This window comes from Sciurus carolinensis, chromosome X (genome assembly GCF_902686445.1).
Source record: "Sciurus carolinensis chromosome X, mSciCar1.2, whole genome shotgun sequence".
NCBI classification, from domain to species: Eukaryota; Metazoa; Chordata; class Mammalia; order Rodentia; family Sciuridae; genus Sciurus; species Sciurus carolinensis.
The window spans coordinates 1,536,032-1,558,195 of NC_062232.1; the positions used below are offsets into that span (position 1 = coordinate 1,536,032).

The 22,164-nt window shown below is 53.6% G+C and overlaps 1 protein-coding gene across 1 annotated transcript in view; it reads left to right on the forward strand.

The window, feature by feature from the left end:
• Positions 1 to 1,629: 1,629 nt before the first annotated feature.
• Arsh (arylsulfatase family member H) overlaps positions 1,630 to 22,164 on the forward strand; it is a 35,137-nt gene continuing 14,602 nt past the window's right edge. The window contains exons 1-2 of the mRNA XM_047536499.1: positions 1,630 to 1,740; positions 21,951 to 22,164. The exon at positions 21,951 to 22,164 is cut by the window's right edge and continues 277 nt beyond it. Coding sequence (XP_047392455.1) covers positions 1,630 to 1,740; positions 21,951 to 22,164 — 325 coding nt within the window. The remainder of the gene's footprint in view (positions 1,741 to 21,950) is intronic.

Sequence of the window (22,164 nt, forward strand, 5' to 3'; positions counted from 1 at the left end):
CCGTGGAAGAAACTGGACTTCGCTGCAGCCCACCTGACTCCGTCCAGGGCGTGGGGCCAGACCGCACAGGGGTCCAGGAAGCCCAGGCCAGGAACAGCAGGAGGCCGGGTCTCCTCCCTCCCGTGTGTGTGTGTCTCTCTCTCTACCTGCCTCATGCCTTCTTCACAGAAGCCAGCAACTGGGGAGGCAGAGGCAGGAGGATTGCAAAATTGGAGGCCAGCCTCAGCGACTTAGGAGGCCCTGAGCCACTCAGCAAGACCCCGTCTCTAAATTAAAAGGAGGAAGGGGCTGGGGAGGTGGCTCGGTGGTTGAGCACCCCTGGGGTCAATCCTGGTACCAATAAAATAAAGGAAAACGTCCCCCGCGGAATCTTTGTAGGAAAGCAGGAAGTCGGCCTGCGGTTTGAGGCTGGGCCTCTTTCCTTGCAGGCTTTGTTCTGTGACCTGGGGACATGGCCACAGAGGGCCAGCAGAGCGAGCCTCGTCTTCAGGAGCCTCGTGGGGGGGACAAGACCCTGGACAAGACCTCCCCCAGCCGTAATGAGGTGGCCATGCCGTGGGGACTGGACAGTCTGAGGTCACTCTGCTGTCCATCAGAAGCCAGGAGGTGGACCTGGGCGGGACTCTCTGGAAACTCCCCTGGGACCCCAATAAACTGGACGCAGGAGAGACCTGCTGCCCCCTCCTCTCTGAGAGGACCCCCCAGTCCCTTGAGAGTGGCCCCTTCCCTTTCCATCCCTTCTGTCAGCTCCTGCCTGTCACCCTGAGTGACAGGTCTGGAATACTGCTGGGTTGACAAAGAATGTGGGGAGGAAGTGGGGGGTCTCTGTGCTGCCTTGGTTTCCCCGCAGGGCCCAGGCCTGTGCCGTGGCCGTCCCCAGGGCTTGGAGGGACCAGGTTTTGGAGTCGGCGGGGAGGTGGTCTCTGCAGCCTGACCCGGTTCCAGCTGCCCCCTGGCCTTAAGGGCCCCAGCCGCCTGTCCACCGAGCCTGCCGGCCGGGCTCCCTCAGAACAGCCTCTGCTTCCGGCTCTGTCTTGCCCAGGAGCCCGGCCGGCTGTGCTGACGGGAGAGCCCGACCCGGCTCCGGCTGCGGAGGCCACAGACACCTGGAGGCCGAGAGCACCCGCCAGCCCTGGAGCTCGGGCAGGCGACCACGCCCGCGCACGCCCGCGCCACACACCTGGACGCACCTGCACACGCACACGCCGCATGTCTACCTAGAGCCCTGCACACGGGACGCGGAGGGCAGACGGCACAGACGGGCCTCAGGAACAAGGCCACAGAGTGACCAGGCCCAGGAAGGAGGGACTCCCGTCCTCCCAGGGGGACTTGAGACCCTCCAAGCCCCAGGCCACACACTGACCAGGCCCAGTGTCTCTGGGGTCCCCTCCGTCCACCCAGGGAGGACTGGGGATCTTCTAAGCCCCACGCCACATAAGGACCAAGCCCAGTGTCTCTGGGGTCCCCTCCGTCCACCCAGAGGGGACGTGGGACCCTCCACGCACAGACATGTCCACACCTGGATGCCCACTGGCTCTCGATGGCTCCCCAGGAAGCCTTCGGGGCTGTTGGGGGGTCTCGTTTTAATTTCTCATTTTCAACTCTGCTCGATGGAACTGCACCGCACACATGGCGGACCGGAATGTCGTGAAGCATAAAGGTTCCATGAGGCTCCCAAGCGTCTGCACCCAAGCCACCAACGCCCGAAGCCAGACAGAGGACGTTCCCGTGTGCCCACAGGTGCCCTCAGGTCCCTCTGCAGACGGGCCGTGTCCAGCCTGGCCCTCCCTGCCCCACCCTGGCAGCCGCTGACCTGCCGTCCATCACCCTGGAGGTTCCTGCTGATGAATCCAAACCGCCTTTGCCTCTGGTCTCTCCCGGGATCGTGCAATGATCCGTCCACTCTGGTGTGAACCTTGATTTTTTTCCCATTTCATAGCTGACAAATATTATCATTATATAAATATGAACCAGTATCTGCTGAAAATGTGGACCTTTCCATTTGGGGGGGCTCCTCTCCATAGTAGTGATATCCTCCATTCATTTGTTGGCAAATGCCAGAGTATTATTCTTCTTTAGGGCTGAGTAATATTCCCTTGTGTAGATGTACCACAGTTTCTTTATCCCCTCATCTGTTGAAGGGCACCTAGGTCGGTCCCACAACCCAGCTATTTTTTTGTGGGAACTTTTTTTTTTCTTCCCAAGTCTCTGGGATAAACACCTAGGAGTGTAGTTGCTCGATTGTGCAGAAAAGCGTGTGTTGGATATTTCAGAAAAACTGCCAGAGGGGTTGGCACTGGGGCTGGGATGTTTGGTCTTCCTACCAGTGACGTGTGGGAGATCCCCGTGCTCTGCCCATTTATCTGGCTTTGCAGTTGCCGAGGCTGAACGATTTTAGCCTATGTCAAGCGCTGTCTCATGGCTGCTTAAATTTACATGGCCGCCGTGACAGATGGTGTCCTGCCTGCTTTGTGACTGCGTGTGGGTATTTGCATGTTTTCTTCTGCAAAGTGTCTGTGAATATTTTTCCTATTTTAACAACCGGCCTATTCTCTTATTATTGAGTGGTTCATGCTCTTTATATATTCAGGAGACCAGTGTATGCAAGTTGCACATAGGTATTGATAAGGATTTCTTATTCTCCTATTGTTGACTGACAAGGGTTCTTAGTATATTCAGGAGGGCAGATGTGCACAAGTCACACAGAGATGCACGTGGCCCTTTCTTATTTTTCTATATTGAGTGCTAAGTTTTCTTTATGTATTCAGGAGGCCGTATGTAAGCCAGTTACACACAGGTATTAATAACCGTTTCATATTCTCTTATTATTGAGTGATAAGAGCTCTTTGTATACTCAGGAGAGCAGATGTATGTGAGTCGTGCACAGATATGGATACCTATTTCTATTTCTCTTATTATTGAATGATGTGTGCTCTTTATATACTCAGGAGAGCAGATGTATGTGAGTTGTGCATGAATTTGAAAAGCATTTCTTTTTGTCTTATTACTGATGGTCATTTCTTTCTTTTCTTATTGAGTGATGAGAACTCTTTATACATTCAGGAAACCGGACATTTGTGAGTCACATGTAAGTATTGATAACTGTTTCTTTTTCTCTTATTATTGAGTGATGAGAGCTCTTTATATATTCAGGAGACCCGATATCTGCAAGTCTGTGCCTAGGTACTGACAGCCATCTCTCGTTTTCCTCTTACCAAGTGGTAAGAGCTCTTTACCTGTTGAGGAGACCGGACAGACGTGCGTCGTACGTAGGTACTCGTGACCATTCTTATTGAGTGATCAGCGTTGTTTATGTGTGCAGGACACCGGATCTGTGCAAGTGGCACATCGGCATGATAACCACGTCTTGCTCCCCTCATATTGAGTGAGGAGCGCTCTTTACGTGTTCAGGAGACCACGTCCGTGCAGGTCGCACGTCGGTATTGATGACCATTTCTTGCGCGCTCTCTTTTCTTTCCGCTTCCTTGCCGGCAGAATTTTTCAATCCTTGATGAAGTCCAGCGGGCTCTTTTCTTCTTACGGTTTGTGGTTCGCGTGTCCTTTAGAAATCAACTTGCCTCCCCTGCCTCCAGGTCTCAAAATCCTATTTTTTTTCCCCAAAAAATTGTCCCCAGTCACTTTTGTGGTTTGGTCTGGAATACATTTTTGGGGGTGTGGCATGAGTCCAGGCTTAAGGTTCACATCTGGTCGTTCTGCTGTTTGGTTTTAAAAATATCAGCGTCTGCTATTTTAATCTCCTGGGCAGCTCAGGTGGGAAGATCACGTGACCCAGGTCTCTGCATTCCGGGCCATTATTCTGACTCTCTGAGCAACAGCTGACCCCACATCCAAGCAGGACCTTTAATAGGCAGACGGGCATCCATCGTAGGGGAAGCTGGTCCGAAGGGGTACTATCCGGACACCGTGCCAGGCAGGATGTGGAGAGAAGGGGACCCTGACCCCTGTTGGTGGGAACATAAGCTACCACAGGCCCTTTGGCACAGAGAGTGTACGTTTCTCCAAAAAACTACAAATAGAACTATGATATGCTCCGGCATTACCGCTCCTGAGCACCTGCCTGAAAGAATCACTCAGCGCACCAAAGAAATGCACGTGTGCCCCGGTGGCCTGTGGCCCCACACGCAGGAGCCAAGCTGTGGAACCAGCCTAGGTGTCCGTCCATAGATGACTAGAGAAAGAAAATGTGATAAAGATGCACAATGGAATATTACTCAGCCATGAAGAAGAATGAAATCACACCATTTGCAGGAAGAGGGATGGAACTGGAGAGCTTGATGTTAAGAAAAATCAGCCAAAGTAGAAAGACAAATATTGGATGGTGTTTTTTTTCCTCAATCTTCAAAGCTATGTGTTTTTTCCGGGCTGCTTTGACGGATGTGTCCTTCTGCACGCGGGTCCGGAATGGCCTCTCTGTTGCACAGGACGCAGGAAGATAGAACCTCGTGTTCGGACCTCACCGGGCGGGCAACTGCGGTCCCCAAGGATGACCTGCGCGTGTCAGGATGGCGGGGAGAGGGGACTCTCCAGTGTTCCCAGCGCAGAGAAGCGATGGCCGGCGTTGAGATCTCTCAGCGCCCACAGAGACAGGAAATCGCCATGGCCACGAGGGACCAGAACCGCGTAAGGAGAAGCAAACCAGGCGCGTGGGCGTGAGCCTGGGGCTTGGTGACCCTCAGCCGTGGAAGGACCCCTCCTCCTGGGCTCCACAGTCCCGCCCCAACCCTGGAGGGGATTCTCCTCGCCACGTCCGCCCTCTCCTGAGGCGACTGCGTCTTACTGAGCGACAAATGGAGGGTCACCTCAGACCCCGCAAGACCCAGGCAGAAGCCCGGGCGCCATGATGTCTTCCCAAGTGGCCGTCCTGCCTCTGGACCCAGAGTAGAGCCTATCGCTCTTGATACGCCGGTGGCTTTCATGGCGGAGCCCCCAGAGCCACCCCAGCGGCTGAGCCGCAGGTGAGAAGAGTCTCTCGGTCGCTCGTCCGTCCCTGGACGCGGAGAGTGGCTTGGAGCTCGGTGGCTGGGACCGGGTCTCGGTGGGAAGGCACCCATTTAATTCTTCGTGCAACCCGTGCATGGAATCGAGGGGTCACCGGGAAAGCATTTCCCATGATCGGCCTGGGGTTCTGCCAGAAGACCACCTGGGGGTCCAGATGGGTGACTCCAATTGGACCCGGGATGGAGCCCTTGAAAGGCAAGCTTGGGTCACCCCAGCTTTGAAGCCGTGCCAAGCAGGAGGCGTGCAGCTGACCCAGACGTCATGACCCCTTCACGCCCCAGCTGGTCACCCCCGCACCGTGAAGGTGGCTGCCCCTGTCTCACAGGGGGCGGGAGGCGCACTCCAGAGCATGCACCTGTGGGGCGCGTGGCCACTTCCTCCCGTGCACTTAGCGCTTCATGTGGAGGACGACCAGCCTGCCTTCTTGAATCCTTCACGGCTTGTGTCTCGACACCGCCATCGAATCCAGAGCCAGGGTGCCCCAGGGAAGCAACTGATCCCAGAAACGACAGAGAGTAGAGATGGAAGCAGAGACGGGCGGGAGATGGAGAGGGGAACAGGCGACGGACGGATAGAGGCAGAGACAAGTGGTGAATAAGAGTGACAGCTGATGGAAATGATTGGTAAATAGGGAGGAGACACGGTCGGGGTGGATAGGAGACAGAGGTGGGTGCACGGATGGCGGAGATGGTAAGTGAATCAGAGAGAAGCTGGACGACAGGTGGGTGATAGAGGACAGGAGACAGAAGAGGAGATCAAGACGTAGACCACAGATGCGTGGGCAGATGATGGACGGTAAGATAGACAACTGCATGGTCAATAGGTCACGTAGGCGATGGATTCACAGAAGACAGATCAATAACTAGATGCATAGAGTGGAAATGAGGGGTGATAGAGATGAGATGGGGGATGACAGATACGATAGAGTGATGAACAGAGGGAGGGAGAGAGCTGCGACCATGGAGAAATGGATGGGTGGGTGGATGATGGATGGATGATGGGTGGGTGTGTGGATGGGTGGATGGATGGATGGGTGGATGGGTGGATGATGGATGGATGATGGGTGGGTGCATTGATGGATGGATGGATGGGTGAATGGATGGATGGGTGAATGGATGGATGGGTGGGTGGATGGATGGGTGGATGGGTGGATGGATGGTTGGATGGGTGGATGGATGGATGGATGGGTGGATGGGTGGATGATGGATGGATGATGGGTGGGTGGATTGATGGATGGGTGGGTGGGTGGATGGATGGGTGAATGGATGGATGGATGGATGGGTGGATGGATGGATGGATGGGTGAATGGATGGATGGGTGGATGGATGGATGGGTGGATGGGTGGATGGATGGTTGGATGGGTGGATGGATGGATGGATGGGTGGATGGGTGGATGATGGATGGATGATGGGTGGGTGGGTGGATGGATGGGTGGGTGGGTGGATGGATGGGTGGATGGATGGATGGATGGATGGGTGGATGGATGGATGGATGGATGGGTGGATGGGTGGATGGGTGGGTGGATGGGTGGATGGATGGATGGATGAATGGGTGGATGGGTGGATGGATGGATGGGTGGGTGGATGGGTGGATGGGTGGGTGGATGGATGGATGGATGGATGGGTGGATGGGTGGGTGGATGGATGGGTGGATGGATTGATGGATGGATGATGGATGGATGGATGGATGGATGGGTGGATGGATGGATGGATGGGTGGATGGATGGATGGATGGGTGAATGATGGATGGATGGGTGGATGGGTGGATGATGGATGGATGTAATAGATGGATAACTAGGTAGGAGTGAAGAGTAGATGGATGGATGGATGTAATAGATGGATAACTAGATAGGAGTGAAGAGTAGATGGATGGGATGGATGGATAGAAGGATGGATGGATGATTGACGGACAGGTGGTGGAGTCAGATGACAGGCTTTAGAGACACATGGTGGGTGGGTGGGTGCTGAGAGAAGGTGGGTGTCCCCCACGAGTGATGGGAAGTGCCTCCCTCTGGCTCCCTCTTCTCTCCGCGCTCTGGGTAGATGGGGTGACGCCCCCAGGTGTCTGTGGGCAGGTCTCCAGGTGTCTGTGGGAAGTGCGGGTGTTTCCCAGGCCCGTGTTCCAGGGACGCTCTTCCGCGGCCGCGTCCCCCGGGGGGCCGTGCGTGAGGACGCCGAGATCTCTCCTCACCTCTGCCAACATCTGCCCCTCAGAGAGCAGGCCCTCGGGCTGCGGTGAGTGAGGAGCCCTGGAGGACCTTCGCTGGACCTGCCCGGTCACTTCCGACCTGGGTGGCCGGAGTCCCAGGCTGGCCTGCTATTGCAGGAGGGCCTCCGGGGACCGGGGAGATGGACTGGCTATGGGTCAACGAGGTTCCACCAGGACGGTGCCAGTCAAGGACGGAGACTGAGCCTTAAAGACCAAGTCCCGCCTCCAGCTCCCGAGCAACTGGTGGGCTTATGAAATGGCCACGGTTTGTTAAGGGACGTGGGGGTCAGGCGAGTGTCTCAGGCTCCTGGACCTAACGGAGTCCTCTTGGTTTATTCCTAGTAGTTCCAAGGAATAAGCAGAGAAAACTGGGAACTGGACCTCATGAGTCGAGAGCCGGCCACAAGACCTCAAATAAAAGAGTCCGTTAGCGTGTGTGCCCAGTGAGGGCTCATGAGGGGTCTCCGCCCATCTGATCCTTTGGTCTTAGAGAGAAGCACGGTTGTTCCTGCTGTCCGTGGGGCTTTGGACCCGGGGGCCGCTGACACAGTAGCCCTGAGACGGTCAGGTCCCTTATGCAGCCTGCTGTGGACTTTGCAGAGACCCCAGCGCGTCCTCAAGATGTGACATTTTTAAGAATCTCCATCCCAGGTTGGTGCATCTGCAGGTGCAGAACGGTGGACGGCAGACCTGAAGGGATTCCGCTGGTGCTCAGAGGACAAACCAGGTGGGGTTTCTTTCCTTTTCTCTGGTGGCGAGGATCAGAACCAAGTGCTCCGCCCCTGAGCCACAGCCCTTGAAAGTTGCTCAGACTGGACTTGAACCTGGCGCCCTCCGGCCTCAGCCTCCCCAGCACCTGGGAAGACAGGCGTGCACATTGCACCCGGCTATAAACCGCCCTGGGACTCCACTAGAACACTCACATGCACACGCGCACAGAATTCTTTACCATAAGGAACGAGAAAACTGGCTGAATTGCTCCAAGCTCCTGAGTGTGGTCTGAAATTTCTTTATAGATTCGCTGGGATCCCAGCCTCTTAGGAGGCTGAGGCAGGAGGATCACCAGTTGGAGGCCAGCCTCAGCATCTTAGCAAGTCTCTCAGCAACTAAGTGAGACTCTGTCTCTAAATAAAAAGGGCTGAGGATGCAGCTAAGGGGTTAAGCGCCCCTGGGTTCAACCCCTGGAACCAAAAAAGAGACACCATTTTTTTTTTGGAGACATTCAATTTCCCCGTTAATTGGGCGTGTATGTCGCACGCTGGTTGGAAGGCTGAGCTGAAGGCCTCCTTTCCTAAATGACAGGTGTCGGGGAAGCGATGTTTCAACATGAAATTATAATTGAGGGGACAGAGCGGTGCCCAGCCTGGGAACGTCACAGCTATTTAATTATAGTGATGACCCTAGTAACAGCCCTCTGGCAGAAACTCGGCACTTGGAGACCAGCGTCCACAAATGTAGGAGCCGGGAACCGACCTGCTGCAAGTAAGTACCAAGGTGAGGTCTCCTGCAGCCGTGTTGGCTCCGTCCACTCCAGTTCTTGGGGGCATTTTCTAGAAGGTTCCGTGCGTGGGTCTTGCACGGGAAGCTCACCTGTGACTTATTTCCCTCCGGAGATCCAGGACTCTCATGGCCTGGGTCCATAATCCATTCCTTGGGCTGACTGGATGCATGGGACACTGGCTGCAGGGGACTTGGTTTTCCAAATCCCCTGCGGTTGGGCACCTTGGGGATGGTGGATTTTGAGCTGGTGAATCTTCACATTTGACCTACAATCCATTTGCAACCTCTGGACCACCAGCAATATGGCGGCAGTATCTTTGCTGGAACCGTCTTTCCGGGACCATGTTCCCGCAAACATGGGGATCCAAGATGGCGCCCTGTGTAAGCTATGGAGGGCCATCACGGCCGGCCTGGAACCGGCATCCGGCTGTGGCACTGGTGGATTCTGTAGCCATCAGTGGCATGTGGTTTAAGAGTATTTATGGTGAGCTCAGTCAGGGAACCGGCCTCTCTCAGAGGCCACAGAGACAGGGTGCATCCGTGGGCGGCAGAACCACCAAGGCTTTGTGAACCCCAAGTCCTGTCCTCAATCTCAGTTTGGAGACGATCTCTTCATAATCTCTGAAGGGAGTTACGCAGGTCATTCTGGTGCGATGAACGTCTTCTTGCAGCACGTCTTTGCTATGGGTGAATGGATTCTGTTTTCATTAAGTTTTTATTTGTCCTAATGAGTTGCCCCTGACAGCAGAAGGCATGGATGCATTTTGACAGATCAGACATAAATGGAGGGTCATCTCTCATTTTTCTGACTGTCCATGTTGCAGGATCACATGGTCATGCAGTCACACATGCACATGAGTCATCACGTCTGTTCACTCTACTGTCCTTCCTGCCCCACACCCTTCCCTCCCTTCACTCCCTCTACCTAATCTAAAGTACCTCTGTTCTTCCCTAGTTCCCCCCCTTATTGTGAGTTAGCATCTGCACATCAGAGAAAACATTCAGCCTTTGGTGTTTTGGGTTTGGCTTATCTCACTTAGCATGATATTCTCCAGTTCCATCCATTGACCAGCAAATGCCATCATTTCATTCTTCTTCATGACTGAGTGATATTCCATTGTTTATAGATAGCACATTTTCTTTATCCATTCCTCAGTTGAAGGCACCTAGGTTGTTCCTATAACTTGGCTATTGTGAGTTGAGCTGCTATAAACATGGATGTGGCTGTGTCACTGTAGCATGCTGATTTTAAGTCCCTTGGGTATAAACCGAGGAGTGGGATAGCTGGGTCACATGGTGGGTCCATTCCAAGTTTCCTGAGGAATCTCCACACTGCTTTCCAGAGTGGCTGCACCATTTTGCATTCCCACCAGCCACGTGTGAGTGGACCTTTTCCCCACGTCCTCGCCCACGCTTATGGTTGCTGGTCTTCTTGATCATGGCCATTCTGACTGGGGTGAGAATCTCAGAGTCGTTTTGAGCTGCACTCCTCTGATTGCTAGAGAGGCTGGAGATTTTTCATCTGATCATTGATGGATCGTACACCTTCTCCGGTGAAGCGTCTGCTCAGTTCCTCGCCCCTTTATTGACTGGGTTCTTAGGATTCTGCACCCCATTTTCTCTTTCTCTTCCGTATTCAGCAGCGATTGAGACAGTCACTCCCTCTTGGCCGAGGGAGGTACTTTCCAAGACCCTCCCGAGAATGCCAGGGGTAGAACCGAGGCCTAGATAAGCCCCTCTTACCTCTGACGAAGGCTAATTTATAAACCGGACACAGTGGGACACGCGCAGCAGTCAGAAGCAACGCACTGCAAAACGCTAAGAGCCTGCTCTCACGCGAGGCGTGGAAACGTGCTCTTGGTCCCCCCGGGGTGGAGACCTACGAGCATCTGCAGGTCGCGGGCAGCTCCAGCTTTGGAAAGGAAATAATAGGAAACGGGGGGACGGTAACTGTAATCTTTTCGCTTTTCAGTGAAATGAAAGAATTAAGAAAATGCTGACTTTTCAACATGAAGACACATTTTTAGTTTTTGTACTGGGGATGGAACCCAGGGACGCTTAACCACGGAGCCACATCCCCTGCCGTTTTTATTCTTTATTGGGAGACAGGGTCTCGCTGAGTTGCTTAGGCCCTCGCTAAGTTGCTGAGGCTGGCCTCCAACTTGTCATCCTCCTGCCTCAGCCTCCCGAGTCGCTGGGATGACCGGCGTACATCACTGTGTCCACCTTAAAATGCTTCCACTGATTTTTATAAGGGTGGAGTTCCCCCTTGATCCGTATTTCCACTTTCTGGGGTTTAAATTAATGCCCTTCGACATGGAGAATGGAAGCGTTGTACAATAAAGAGAAATAGAGAGCGAGCGAGGGAGGGAGGAGCCAGGGACATGAGAGAGTCCCAAGAACCTTCCTAGCACCTGTCTACAGTCCTCTGCTGTGTGCGTCCTATGTTATTATCAGCTTTGTTTTTAACCTCTTGCTGTGTCTACTTTATAAACGAAACTTGATCCTGTCTCGTGTTTATAGCAGACCGCATGGTGTGGGGGGCTTGGAACTATGGAGGGTTTCAGCGTCCACTAGGGGCCTGGGAACGGGTCCCTCTCTGCTAAGGGGAGGGGGTCGCTGTGCTTTTACGGAAGGTGTTAACCAAGTCCTCAGCTGTTTGTAGAGAGAGTCAGGAGCTGGGATTATTTTTTTCTTTTTTTTAATTTATTTTTATTATAAGCAAATGGGATACATCTTGTTTCTCTGTAATTATTGATGAGGTCCAGCATTTGGTATCACCTGAGAGGGGAATTTCCTTCCTTCCCTGTTGCTCTATTTCAGAGGATTCTCACGAGAGAGAGGAGAGGAGATGGCTGTTTCCAAGGGGATGTTTGGAAATGACTGGGTGGAATAGGGAATCCAGTGGGCGTGGGTGGAGCCCAGAGAGGCTGCTCCCCATCCTGCAGTGCACAGCACAGCCCAGCACAGAGAAACCCAGCCCCAGATGCCACAGTGCAGAGAAAACCTGCAGGACAGAGTCTCTGTCTATCATCTGTCCATCCAGCTGTCATCTGTCTATCTATCTATCTGTCTATCATCTATCTATCTACTATCTACCTGTTCATCCATCTATCTATCCATCTATCCATCCATCATCTACCACTTCTGTCTGTCTAGGTGGCTGTCACACCCTGGGTGGGGCTGCTCCTGACTCCTGGTGTGTGGAGCCCAGAGAGGCTGCTCCACAGCCTGCAGTGCACAGCACAGCCCAGCACAGAGAACCTCCAGCCCCAGATGCCCACAGTGCAGAGAAAACCTGCAGGACAGAGTCTCTGTCTATCATCTGTCCATCCAGCTGTCATCTGTCTATCATCTATCTATCTATCTGTCATCTACCAATTCTGTCTATCTAGGAGGCTCTCACAACCTGGGTGGGGCTGCTCCTGGCTCCTGGTGTGTGGGGCCCAGAGAGGCTGCTCCACAGCCTGCAGTGCACAGCACAGCCCAGCACAGAGAAACCCAGCCCCAGATGCCACAGTGCAGAGAAAACCTGCAGGACAGAGTCTCTACCTACCATCCACCATCCAGCCGTCATCTGTCTGTCTATCTATCTATCTATTATTTATCTATCTATTATCTATCTATCTATCTATCTATCTATCTATCATCTATCTATCTGTCACCTACCAATTCTGTCTATCTAGGAGGCTCTCACAACCTGGGTGGGGCTGCTCCTGGCCCCTGGTGTGTGGAGCCCAGAGACGCTGCTCCACAGCCTGCAGTGCACAGCACAGCCCCCCTCTACACAGTACAGAGGCTGCTAATGCTGGTCTCTGCTGGCCCAGGCTGCCTGCAGGTTTCCCGACCCCCTCCCACCCACAGATCCTCAGGGACTCTGTCTGCCCTGGCGAGTCCGCAGACCCCTCTCTAGGTTGGTCTGCCCGGTTTTTCTCTCTCTCTCCATAAACACTTAGCAGGAAGCAGCAGAGACCGCAGCCGCCGGCCTGATGAGTAGTTTCCGCCCTTTGGGGTCAAAAGCTGCAGAATTCTGCAGAAGGCAGCCGGGGGTCAAAAGCGGCCACCTGGACAAGGTGCTCAGGCGGGGGTCAGAGTCTCGCTGGAGATCAGCTGGTTGTTCAGCATCATTTTTGGGAACAGGGTCGCTTTTGGAGCGGGTGCAAACTTGGCAGAAGGAAGGAGCTCAGCTGCCGCCCTCCAGGCCCGGAGCAGCTCTGGAGGGAGAGTCGTCCACCGGCTGCTGAGCAGCCGTGCAGAGCGTGGGGATCGGAGCCGGGCGGCCCGGCGTGCACGGCTGACCTCGGGCGGCACCAGGCTTCCCGGCCCCGGGGAGGCTGCGGAGCTGGGGCGGGGGCGGGGCGGCAGTGCCCGCCAGGTGTCATCTTGGAGATGAAAGGCCTCGTAAAGGTAATTGGCGTCTGGGGTTGACCCGCGGGTGGGGACGGGGCGTCGGAGACTCAGGCAGCTCTGCCCGCCGGGAAGCCGGCCGGGGGGCCCGGGGTGCGCCCCCCGATTACCCCGGGACTCTGGAGAGGCCGGGGCGCAGCGTCTGCGGAAGAGACGCGCCCAAGCCGCCTTCCTGCGCCGAGGCGCCCGCACCCAGCGACCCGCGGCGCCCCGGCCCGTGCGCTCGCTCCCTTCCCGGGTGACTTACTTTTGGTGCCGGGGCTGCGGCAGGTCCGGCACTTTGGTGGCACTTTAAAGGACCGTGTGCCGCTCGCACCTGGCTTTTGCATCCGCATCCTTTCCTTCCAAACTGGCACCGCGCCTTGGGGAGGTCGCAACGGGCGCGCAGGGTGGAGACAGGACGCACCGCCCTGCGCGCGTTTGTGGCACGAGCTACATTCAGATGCAAACGCCTGGACAGAACTTGCCAGGGTCTCCCTCCAACGCCCAGGGCGCTCTCTTTCCTCCCCGGGGGACCAACAGGCCACCTGGCCTTCAGGCCTGGTCTCCGGAGAGCAGAGGCTTCCGCTGGGCTCTGTTCAGCAACAGTGTCGCCTGCAGGGCCGCCGACCCCGCCTGGCCGGCTCCCCAGCACCTGCTGTCTTTATGCAGAGCGAACGGGGACCCTGACTCTGCCATTGGGATATTGAGGGGCGACGGGCCCCCACACATACTTCGAGCAGAGTGTGGAGGTCACTTTGCATCCTTTCCTTCCACATTTAAAAACTATCGCTGTCTCTCTCGTGACCCTGAAATCTCACTTTAGGCGCCCATGAGTTTAGCCTGAGTTTCAGGTACTGCTTCTCGGTGTCTTTTGGTCTCCTTTCCAATTTATGCAGAGGAAAGTTCCACCTTTGATTTCTTTTTATTTCTGTCTGTGTCACATTGGCTGATGTCGCTCTTTGCATAGGGAAGGGTTTCCAACCACTTACCCTCAGTTCCTAAGGGAGCTGCAATAAACTGTCCTACACTAGCTTCCGGAAGCAACAGGGATTTGTTCCCAGTCTGGAGGCTGGAGGCCCGAGGTCCACGCGTGGGCAGGGCCGGCTCCTCCCCAGGCCTCGCTCCTGGGCTGGCAGACGCCGTCTTCTCCCTGGGTCCTCACAGGGTCGTCCCTCTGTGTGCGTCTGTGTCCTCACCTCCTCTTCTACCAGGACCCCAGTCCTGTGGGGTCAGGGCCACCCTGGGGACCTCACTGCCCCTCAGTCACCTCTAAAGACCCCTCTCCACACACAGGCATGTCCCAAGGTCCTGGGGTCAGGGCCACCCTGGGGACCTCACTGCCCCTCAGTCACCTCTGTAAAGACCCCTCTCCACACACAGGCACGTCCCAAGGTCCTGGGGTCAGGGCCACCCTGGGGACCTCACTGCCCCTTGGTCACCTCTGTAAAGACCCCTCTCCACACACAGGCACGTCCCAAGGTCCTGGGGTCAGGGCCACCCTGGGGACCTCACTGCCCCTCAGTCACCTCTGTAAAGAACCCTCTCCACACACAGTCACGTCCCAAGGTCCTGGGGTCAGGGCCACCCTGGGGACCTCACTGCCCCTCAGTCACCTCTGTAAAGACCCATCTCCACACACAGGCACGTCCCAAGGTCCTGGGGTCAGGGCCACCCTGGGGACCTCACTGCCCCTCAGTCACCTCTGTAAAGACCCCTCTCCACTCACAGGCATGTCCCAAGGTCCTGGGGTCAGGGCAGCCCTGGGGACCTCACTGCACCTCAGTCACCTCTGTAAAGACCCCTCTCCACTCACAGGCATGTCCCAAGGTCCTGGGGTCAGGGCCACCCTGGGGACCTCACTGCCCCTCAGTCACCTCTTTAATGACCTGTCTCCACACGCAGGCATGTCCCAAGGTCCTGGGGTCAGGGCCACCCTGGGGACCTCACTGCACCTTAGTCACCTCTGTAACGACCTGTCTCCACACGCAGGCATGGCCCAAGGTCCAGGGGTCAGGGCCACTCTGGGAACCTCACTGCACCTCAATTATCTTTTACAGATCCGACTCCAAACGCAGTCGCGTACTGAAGTCCTGGGGCCATGGCAATTTTGGAAGATGCAATTGGGACCCTAATTACTGCCATTAAGTCCCTTTATGTGTCAGAGGGCTGTGTTCCGCAGGGCTGTGGAAGTCTGGTTCTGAGTCATCACTGGCTGACCTACTACCTCGGACACCAAGAGCGTCCCTGGTCTGTGGGTCTTGGCTGTTCCCAACCATGCCCTGACTCCGTCCTGGGACGCTCTTCTCCGTCACCAGAATTGGCTGGTGACCTCCCCGTCGGGTGTCTGGGAAGCGTCCTGAGTTGACTTGCTTGCTAATGGGGACGCCACCTGAGGTCCTTCTCTGAGAGGTTATGACCCTGTCTTCGCACCCTGGTCCTCCTTCCTGCTCTTCGGAACCCGTCCTCTGTCCCATGAATTCTAAGTCTCAGGCACCTGCTCCCCAGGCCCGCCATTTTGAAATGGAGCCCGGGCTTTGGTCCCATGGACTTCTGTCCTTCCGCTCTCTCTCCCCATCACGGCCGTCTCTCCTGGTTTTCTTCTACTTCACCGTCTCCTCTAAATACCCTCGTCCGATCGCTCTTCCCCCGTGACAGTCCCTCTGGTCCTTGTGGGATGGAAAGCGTTCATTCTCTTCAGCTCCCCTGAGTTCTACCCGTTTCCTCACCATTGGGTTAAAATCCAAACAGGAAAACGTTGGAATCTGGAATGGACAGGGACAGTATCTGGAGGCAAGTGGGGCTCCCTGATCCATTGGCGGTGACTTGCTGTGTTCTTATCAGTTTTACGTGACAGTAGGGTGTATTTTATTCATCACGCACACGTGGAGTGTAACTCCCGTTCTCGTGGCTGAACGTGCTGTGGAGCTTCCCGGGTTGAGAATTCCTATGTGAGCGTAGGAAGGTGATGCAGTTCACTCCACTGTCCTTCCTATTCCCATCTCCTCCCTTCTCCTTTGTCTAATCCAATGGACTTCTATTCCCCGCCCCCCCATTATGAATTAGCATCCACATATCAGAGAAAACATTCAGTCTTTGGATTTTTGCGATTGGCTTATTTCACTTAGCATGATATTCCCCAGCTCCATCCATTTACCTGCAAATGCCATCATTTCATTCTTCTTTAGGGCTGAGTAATATTCCATTGTGTAGATATACCACAGTTTCTTTATCCATTCACCTGTTGAAGGGCACCTAGTTGGTTCCATAGTTTATCTATTGTGAGTTGAGCTGCTATAAACACCGAGGTGGCCACGTCAAAATGCATTCTACTGTTATGTATAACTAAAAAGAACAATAAAAATAAATAAAATTCAAAAACAAAATAGCTTCAGGTCCTTGGTGGTCACGGAGAGCTTTGCACTGGTGGCCAGGAGTGTCCACAGTGCTTCTCCATTGGGTGTTGGAGAAATACTTCTGAAATGAGGGAGAAAGGGTCTACAACAATTTTAGCCTTCCTGATCCAAAAATCTGACACCCCACTTGTTCCCAAATCTTTTTTGAGACCCCACATAACACCTGAAGTAGAAAACTCCATATCCAACCTCCTGCAATCCATCACTGTCAGAGTGCAGGCGCACCTGTAATTTCATAAAATATGCCTCCCGGCTTCGTGTGTGGGCAATGCCAACAAATCCTGGCTTAGTCTTGGGACCCCTTGCCTAGAAATCTCACTTGACGTGTAAAAATATTCCAGTATTTTTTCAAAAGAGAAACCTTCTTTCCTGGTTCCAGGTATTTTGGATAAAGGATGCTCAGGTTGCATTTGCAAATGTAAAAGAACATCCCGCGTATTCACGAGCGCTTGTCTCTGTTATCCAAAATCTTGGATTGATGTGCTGGGAACCCAGTGTGACGCTCTCTCATCTACTGCACGGTGAAAGAGAGACGTGAAAAAAGAAGTGTTTTTTCGTTTCGGTTTTAGAGTGTTTTGGTACCAGGGATTGAGCCCAGTTGGGAGCCAGCTCCTCAGCCTTTTTTATCTTTTATTTGGAGGCAGGGTCTCACTGAGTTGCTTAGGTCCCTGCTAAGTTGCTGAGGCTGGCCTCCAACTTGCGATCCTCCTGCCTCAGCCTCCGGAGTGGCTGGGATGACAGGTTTATCCCGAGCCCCACTCGCCACACATTTCTCTTATGGGGTCTTGTCTAGCTTCACCAGCTTTGCAGCTTGGAGTCCTTGGAGGGCCCTTTATAGGGAGGATACCAGTCTTTGGATTCTGATAATGGGGGTCTTGAGTACTTTGGGGAAGCCTCTCCTTCCACGCACAACCAATTCAGCCTCCGAGACGGTTGCAACCCAAGCTGCACGGGCTGTAGAACGTGCCTGTTGAGGCAGACACGTCGATCCCCTGTGCAGGAAGGAAGGGTCACGTGGCAGATGCCCACGCGATAGTGCAGCCGCACGCAGCTGCCGCGCACGTGCCGAGCCCCTGGTGAATCACCCGAGGGGAAGGTTTGGGAGGGCAGTCGGCACACTTTTCTGGAAGTCTGCCTTGGACTTATCTCCATCTCCACGCACCCTGCCTGCTTCACCTTCTCTCGGTCCATGCCAGGTGTTTGCCACCGGGATGAGGAATTCCGCGCTGCCCCCGCAACCGTCTGATTGACACTTTGGAGGAGGGCTCCCGGGTGTCTGATTGACACTTTGGATGGCGGGCTCCCTGGGTGATGGACGCTTTGGATGGCGGGCTCCCTGGGTGATGGACGCTTTGGACGGCGGGCTCCCTGGGTGTCTGATGGATGCTTTGGAGGCGGGCTCCTGGGGTGTCTGATTGACACTTTGACCAGTGGCTCCCCCATATCTGATTGACACTTTGGAGGCGGGCTCCCCCGTGTCTGATTGACACTTTGGAGGCGGGCTCCCGGGTGTCTGATTGACACTTTGGACTGCAGCACCCTGGGTGTCAGATTGACACTTTGGAGGTGGGCTCCCTGGGTGTCTGATTGACACTTTGGATGGCGGGCTCCCTGGGTGTCTGATGGACACTTTGGATGGCGGGCTCCCTGGGTGATGGACGCTTTGGACGGCGGGCTCCCTGGGTGTCTGATGGATGCTTTGGAGGCAGGCTCCTGGGGTGTCTGATTGACACTTTGGCCAGTGGCTCCCCCGTGTCTGATTGACACTTTGGAGGCGGGCTCCCCCGTGTCTGATTGACACTTTGGAGGCGGGCTCCCCCATATCTGATTGACACTTTGGAGGCGGGCTCCCCCGTGTCTGATTGACACTTTGGAGGCGGGCTCCCGGGGTGTCTGATGGACGCCTTGGCCGGCGGCTCCCCCTAGCGGCGAGCAAGGATTTGCCCTTCTGGACGCTGAGCCTCTTCTTCTCTGCCTTAGGTCACAGCATCAGGAGCCATGGGACGGGCCCGCTGCAGCTGGTGAGTGGCCACCTGGCGCGGGCCTGCTGGCCTTGTCTGCCGGAAGCTTCCTCCTCGGGGGACAGACCCGTCCTGCCCGCCTTCCCGCTCGTGGTCCCAGAGACGTCTGCTCAGAAGCCCCCGCGGCCGCCCTCTGTCGCCAGGGCGGGCGTCCCTCACGTCGGAATCCTGTGTCTAGTCACGTGGGCTCCTGATTGGCACGTCCTGGAGACTGGACTCTTCTGGAGTCGTCTGGCCTGTGTCTGTCTGTCTATCATCTATTTATCTGTCACCTCTCTCTATCATCTGTCCATCTATCATCTATCGTCTCTGTGTCAGCTATCAATCATCTATCCATCTACCTTATCTATCATCTATCTATCATCTCTCTGTCATCTATCAATCGTCTATCCATCTACCTAATCTATCGATCTATCATCTATCAACTCTGTCAGCTATCAATCATCTATCCATCTACCTAATCTATCTATCTATCATCTATCCATCTACCTAATCTATCTATCAATCATCTATCCATCTACCTAATCTATCTATCAATCATCTATCCATCTACCTAATCTATCTATCTATCCATCATCTATCATCTCTCTGTCATCTATCAATCATCTATCCATCTACCTAATCTATCTATCTATCTATCAATCGTCTATCCATCTACCTAATCTATCATCTATCATCTCTCTGTCAGCTATCAATCATCTATTCATCTACCTAATCTATCTATCTATCCATCATCTATCATCTCTCTGTCATCTATCAATCATCTATCCATCTACCTAATCTACCTATCGATCTATCATCTATCATCTACCTATTCCACCTACCTATCTACATTGTCTATCATCTCTTATCTTCTCTCCTATCATCTCTATGAGTCTATGCTGTCCTCTCTGTATCTCTGTTATCCACCTATGTATCTTGTATCTATCGATTGCTATCTGTCTCTTATTTGTCATCTCTCAGTCAATCTCTGTCATCTAAGTATCTATTTCTCTATTGCTATTATCTATCTATGCATTCCTCTATGGATCTATCTCTATCGTTTATCTGTGTATTTATGGATCAATCTATTACTATCATCTATCCCTATCTACTGTCTATCAATTGGTCTATGTATCTGTCTATCATCTATGTATCTATCCATGTATCTGTGTGTCTCTCTCTATTGCCATTAGCTGTCTCTCTATCTCTCTCTCTATCCATCTATGTATCTATTTCTATCATCTAAGTGTCTATCATCCATCTATGTATCTATGCATGTATCTATATATCTATTGCTATTATCTATCTCTATCATCAATCTACCTATGTATCTATATTGTCTGTGTATTTATCCATGCATCTGTGTTTTTATGTATCTCTATTGCTGTCTATCCATTCATCTATTTATCTACCTGTGCATCTATCTCTATCACCTATCATGAATCTATCAGTTATCGATCCACCTATCACCTCTATCTATGTATCTTTGTATATATCTTTGTATTTATGAGCTACCTCTCTCTCCATCCATCTATGTATCTACCATCTATCATCTATCCATCTATCATCTCTTTTATGCATGTGTGTATCCACCCATCCATCCATTTGATCTATCTCTCCATGTATTTATCCATCAAGTATCACCATTCATCTTCCATCTGTTCATCCACCTATTATCTCTACCATTCATCCATCCATCCACCCACCCATCCATCCATCATGCATCATCTGTACCATCCATCTATTCACCCATCCATCACCCATCCATCATCTCTCTTATCCATATGTGTATCCATCCATCTATTCATTTGATCTAATGTGTATCTATTCATCATATATCCATCCATCCATCTTTGTTCTATCCATCCACCTATCATTTCTACCATCCATCCATCCATCATCTCTAGCATCCATCCATCCAACCATCCGTCATCCATCATCTGTCTTATCCGTGTGTCCATCCATCCGCCCACCCATTTGATCTATATAGATCTATCTATTATGTATCCATCCATCCATCTTTCTTCTGTCCATCCCTCCATCACCTCTACCACCCATCCATCCACCCATCCATCACCTCTACCACCCATCCATCCCTCCATCACCTCTACCATCCATCCATCCCTCCATCATCTCTACCACCCATCCATCCACCCATCCGTCACCCATCGTCTGTCTGATCCCTGTGTCCATCCATCCACCCGTCCATTAGAGCTGTGTAGATCTATCCATCACGTATCCATCCGTCTTTCTTCTGTCCATCCATCCATCACCTCTACCATCTATCCATCACCTCTACCATCTATCCATCACCTCTACCATCCATCCATCCCTCCATCATCTCTACCATCCATCCATCCATCCCTCCATCATCTCTACCATCCATCCATCCATCCCTCCATCATCTCTACCATCCACCCATCCATCCCTCCATCATCTCTACCATCCATCCGCCCACCCATTTGATCTATATAGATCTATCCATTATGTATCCATGCATCCATCTTTCTTCTGTCCATCCATCCATCACCTCTACCATCCATCCATCCCTCCATCATGTCTACCACCCATCCATCCCTCCATCATCTCTACCACCCATCCATCCACCCATCCATCATCTCTACCATTCATCCATCCACCCATTTGATCTATATAGATCTATCCATCACGTATCCATCCATCTTTCTTCTGTCCACCCATCCATCACCTCTACCATCCATCCATCCCTCCATCATCTCTACCACCCGTCCATCCACCCATCCGACACCCATCGTCTGTCTCCTCCCTGTGTCCATCCACCCACCCGTCCATTAGAGCTGTGCAGATCTGTCCATCACGTATCCATCCGTCTTTCTTCTGTCTGTCCCCCACCTATCATCTCTACCATCCGTCCATCAATCATCTACGTTTGGATCCATCGTCCGTCCATCTGTCTGTCACACGTCTGTCTCTCGTCGCTTCTGCACCTTCCTGTGGAACCACCTTCTCTTCCTGCCTTTCTCTTTGCCCGCGAGCTTCTCCTCTGCCGGCCTGATTTGGGTGAGGTTGTTCCAGGCTGTCCAGCCAAACGCCTCCTCCAGCCGGGGGACCCTCGGGGACCCCCAGGACTCAGGCCAGAGGTGCATCCTCAGTGACAACTCATTACCCATCAAAGGACAAAACACCCAAAGGCGGCAAGAGAGAGGGTCTAGCTCAGGATGCCCCGTGTGGAAACCAGGCGGGGTGCGGGGTCTCCCGAGGAGCCGGGACCGATTCCTGCGGCAGGGACAGCGTCGTCCAGCAGGAAAGCTCGCGAGGCCTCGGGGCTCCGGGCGGTGACAGGACAGGTCACAGCCACACCGTGACCCAGAGCCACCCAGCCGCAGGCTCCCGGAACCAGCAGGTTTCCGCCTGACCCTCCGCGGCCGGCCGTGTGCAGTCAGGTGCGGTGGGCGGGACCCGCCAGGACCCCAGGCTGGCTCTGCACACGCCTTCCCTGCAGAGCCGGGCGCAAACGTGCCTGCAGACCCGCCCTGCACCCCGGAGGCTCCTGGAGAGCCCAGGGTTTAAGCGGTTTTTACGTGGCTTTTGTGAATTCCCAGCTGCTTGGGATTCCTGCGCTTTTGCAGTGCGCAACACAGACTCCGCACCTG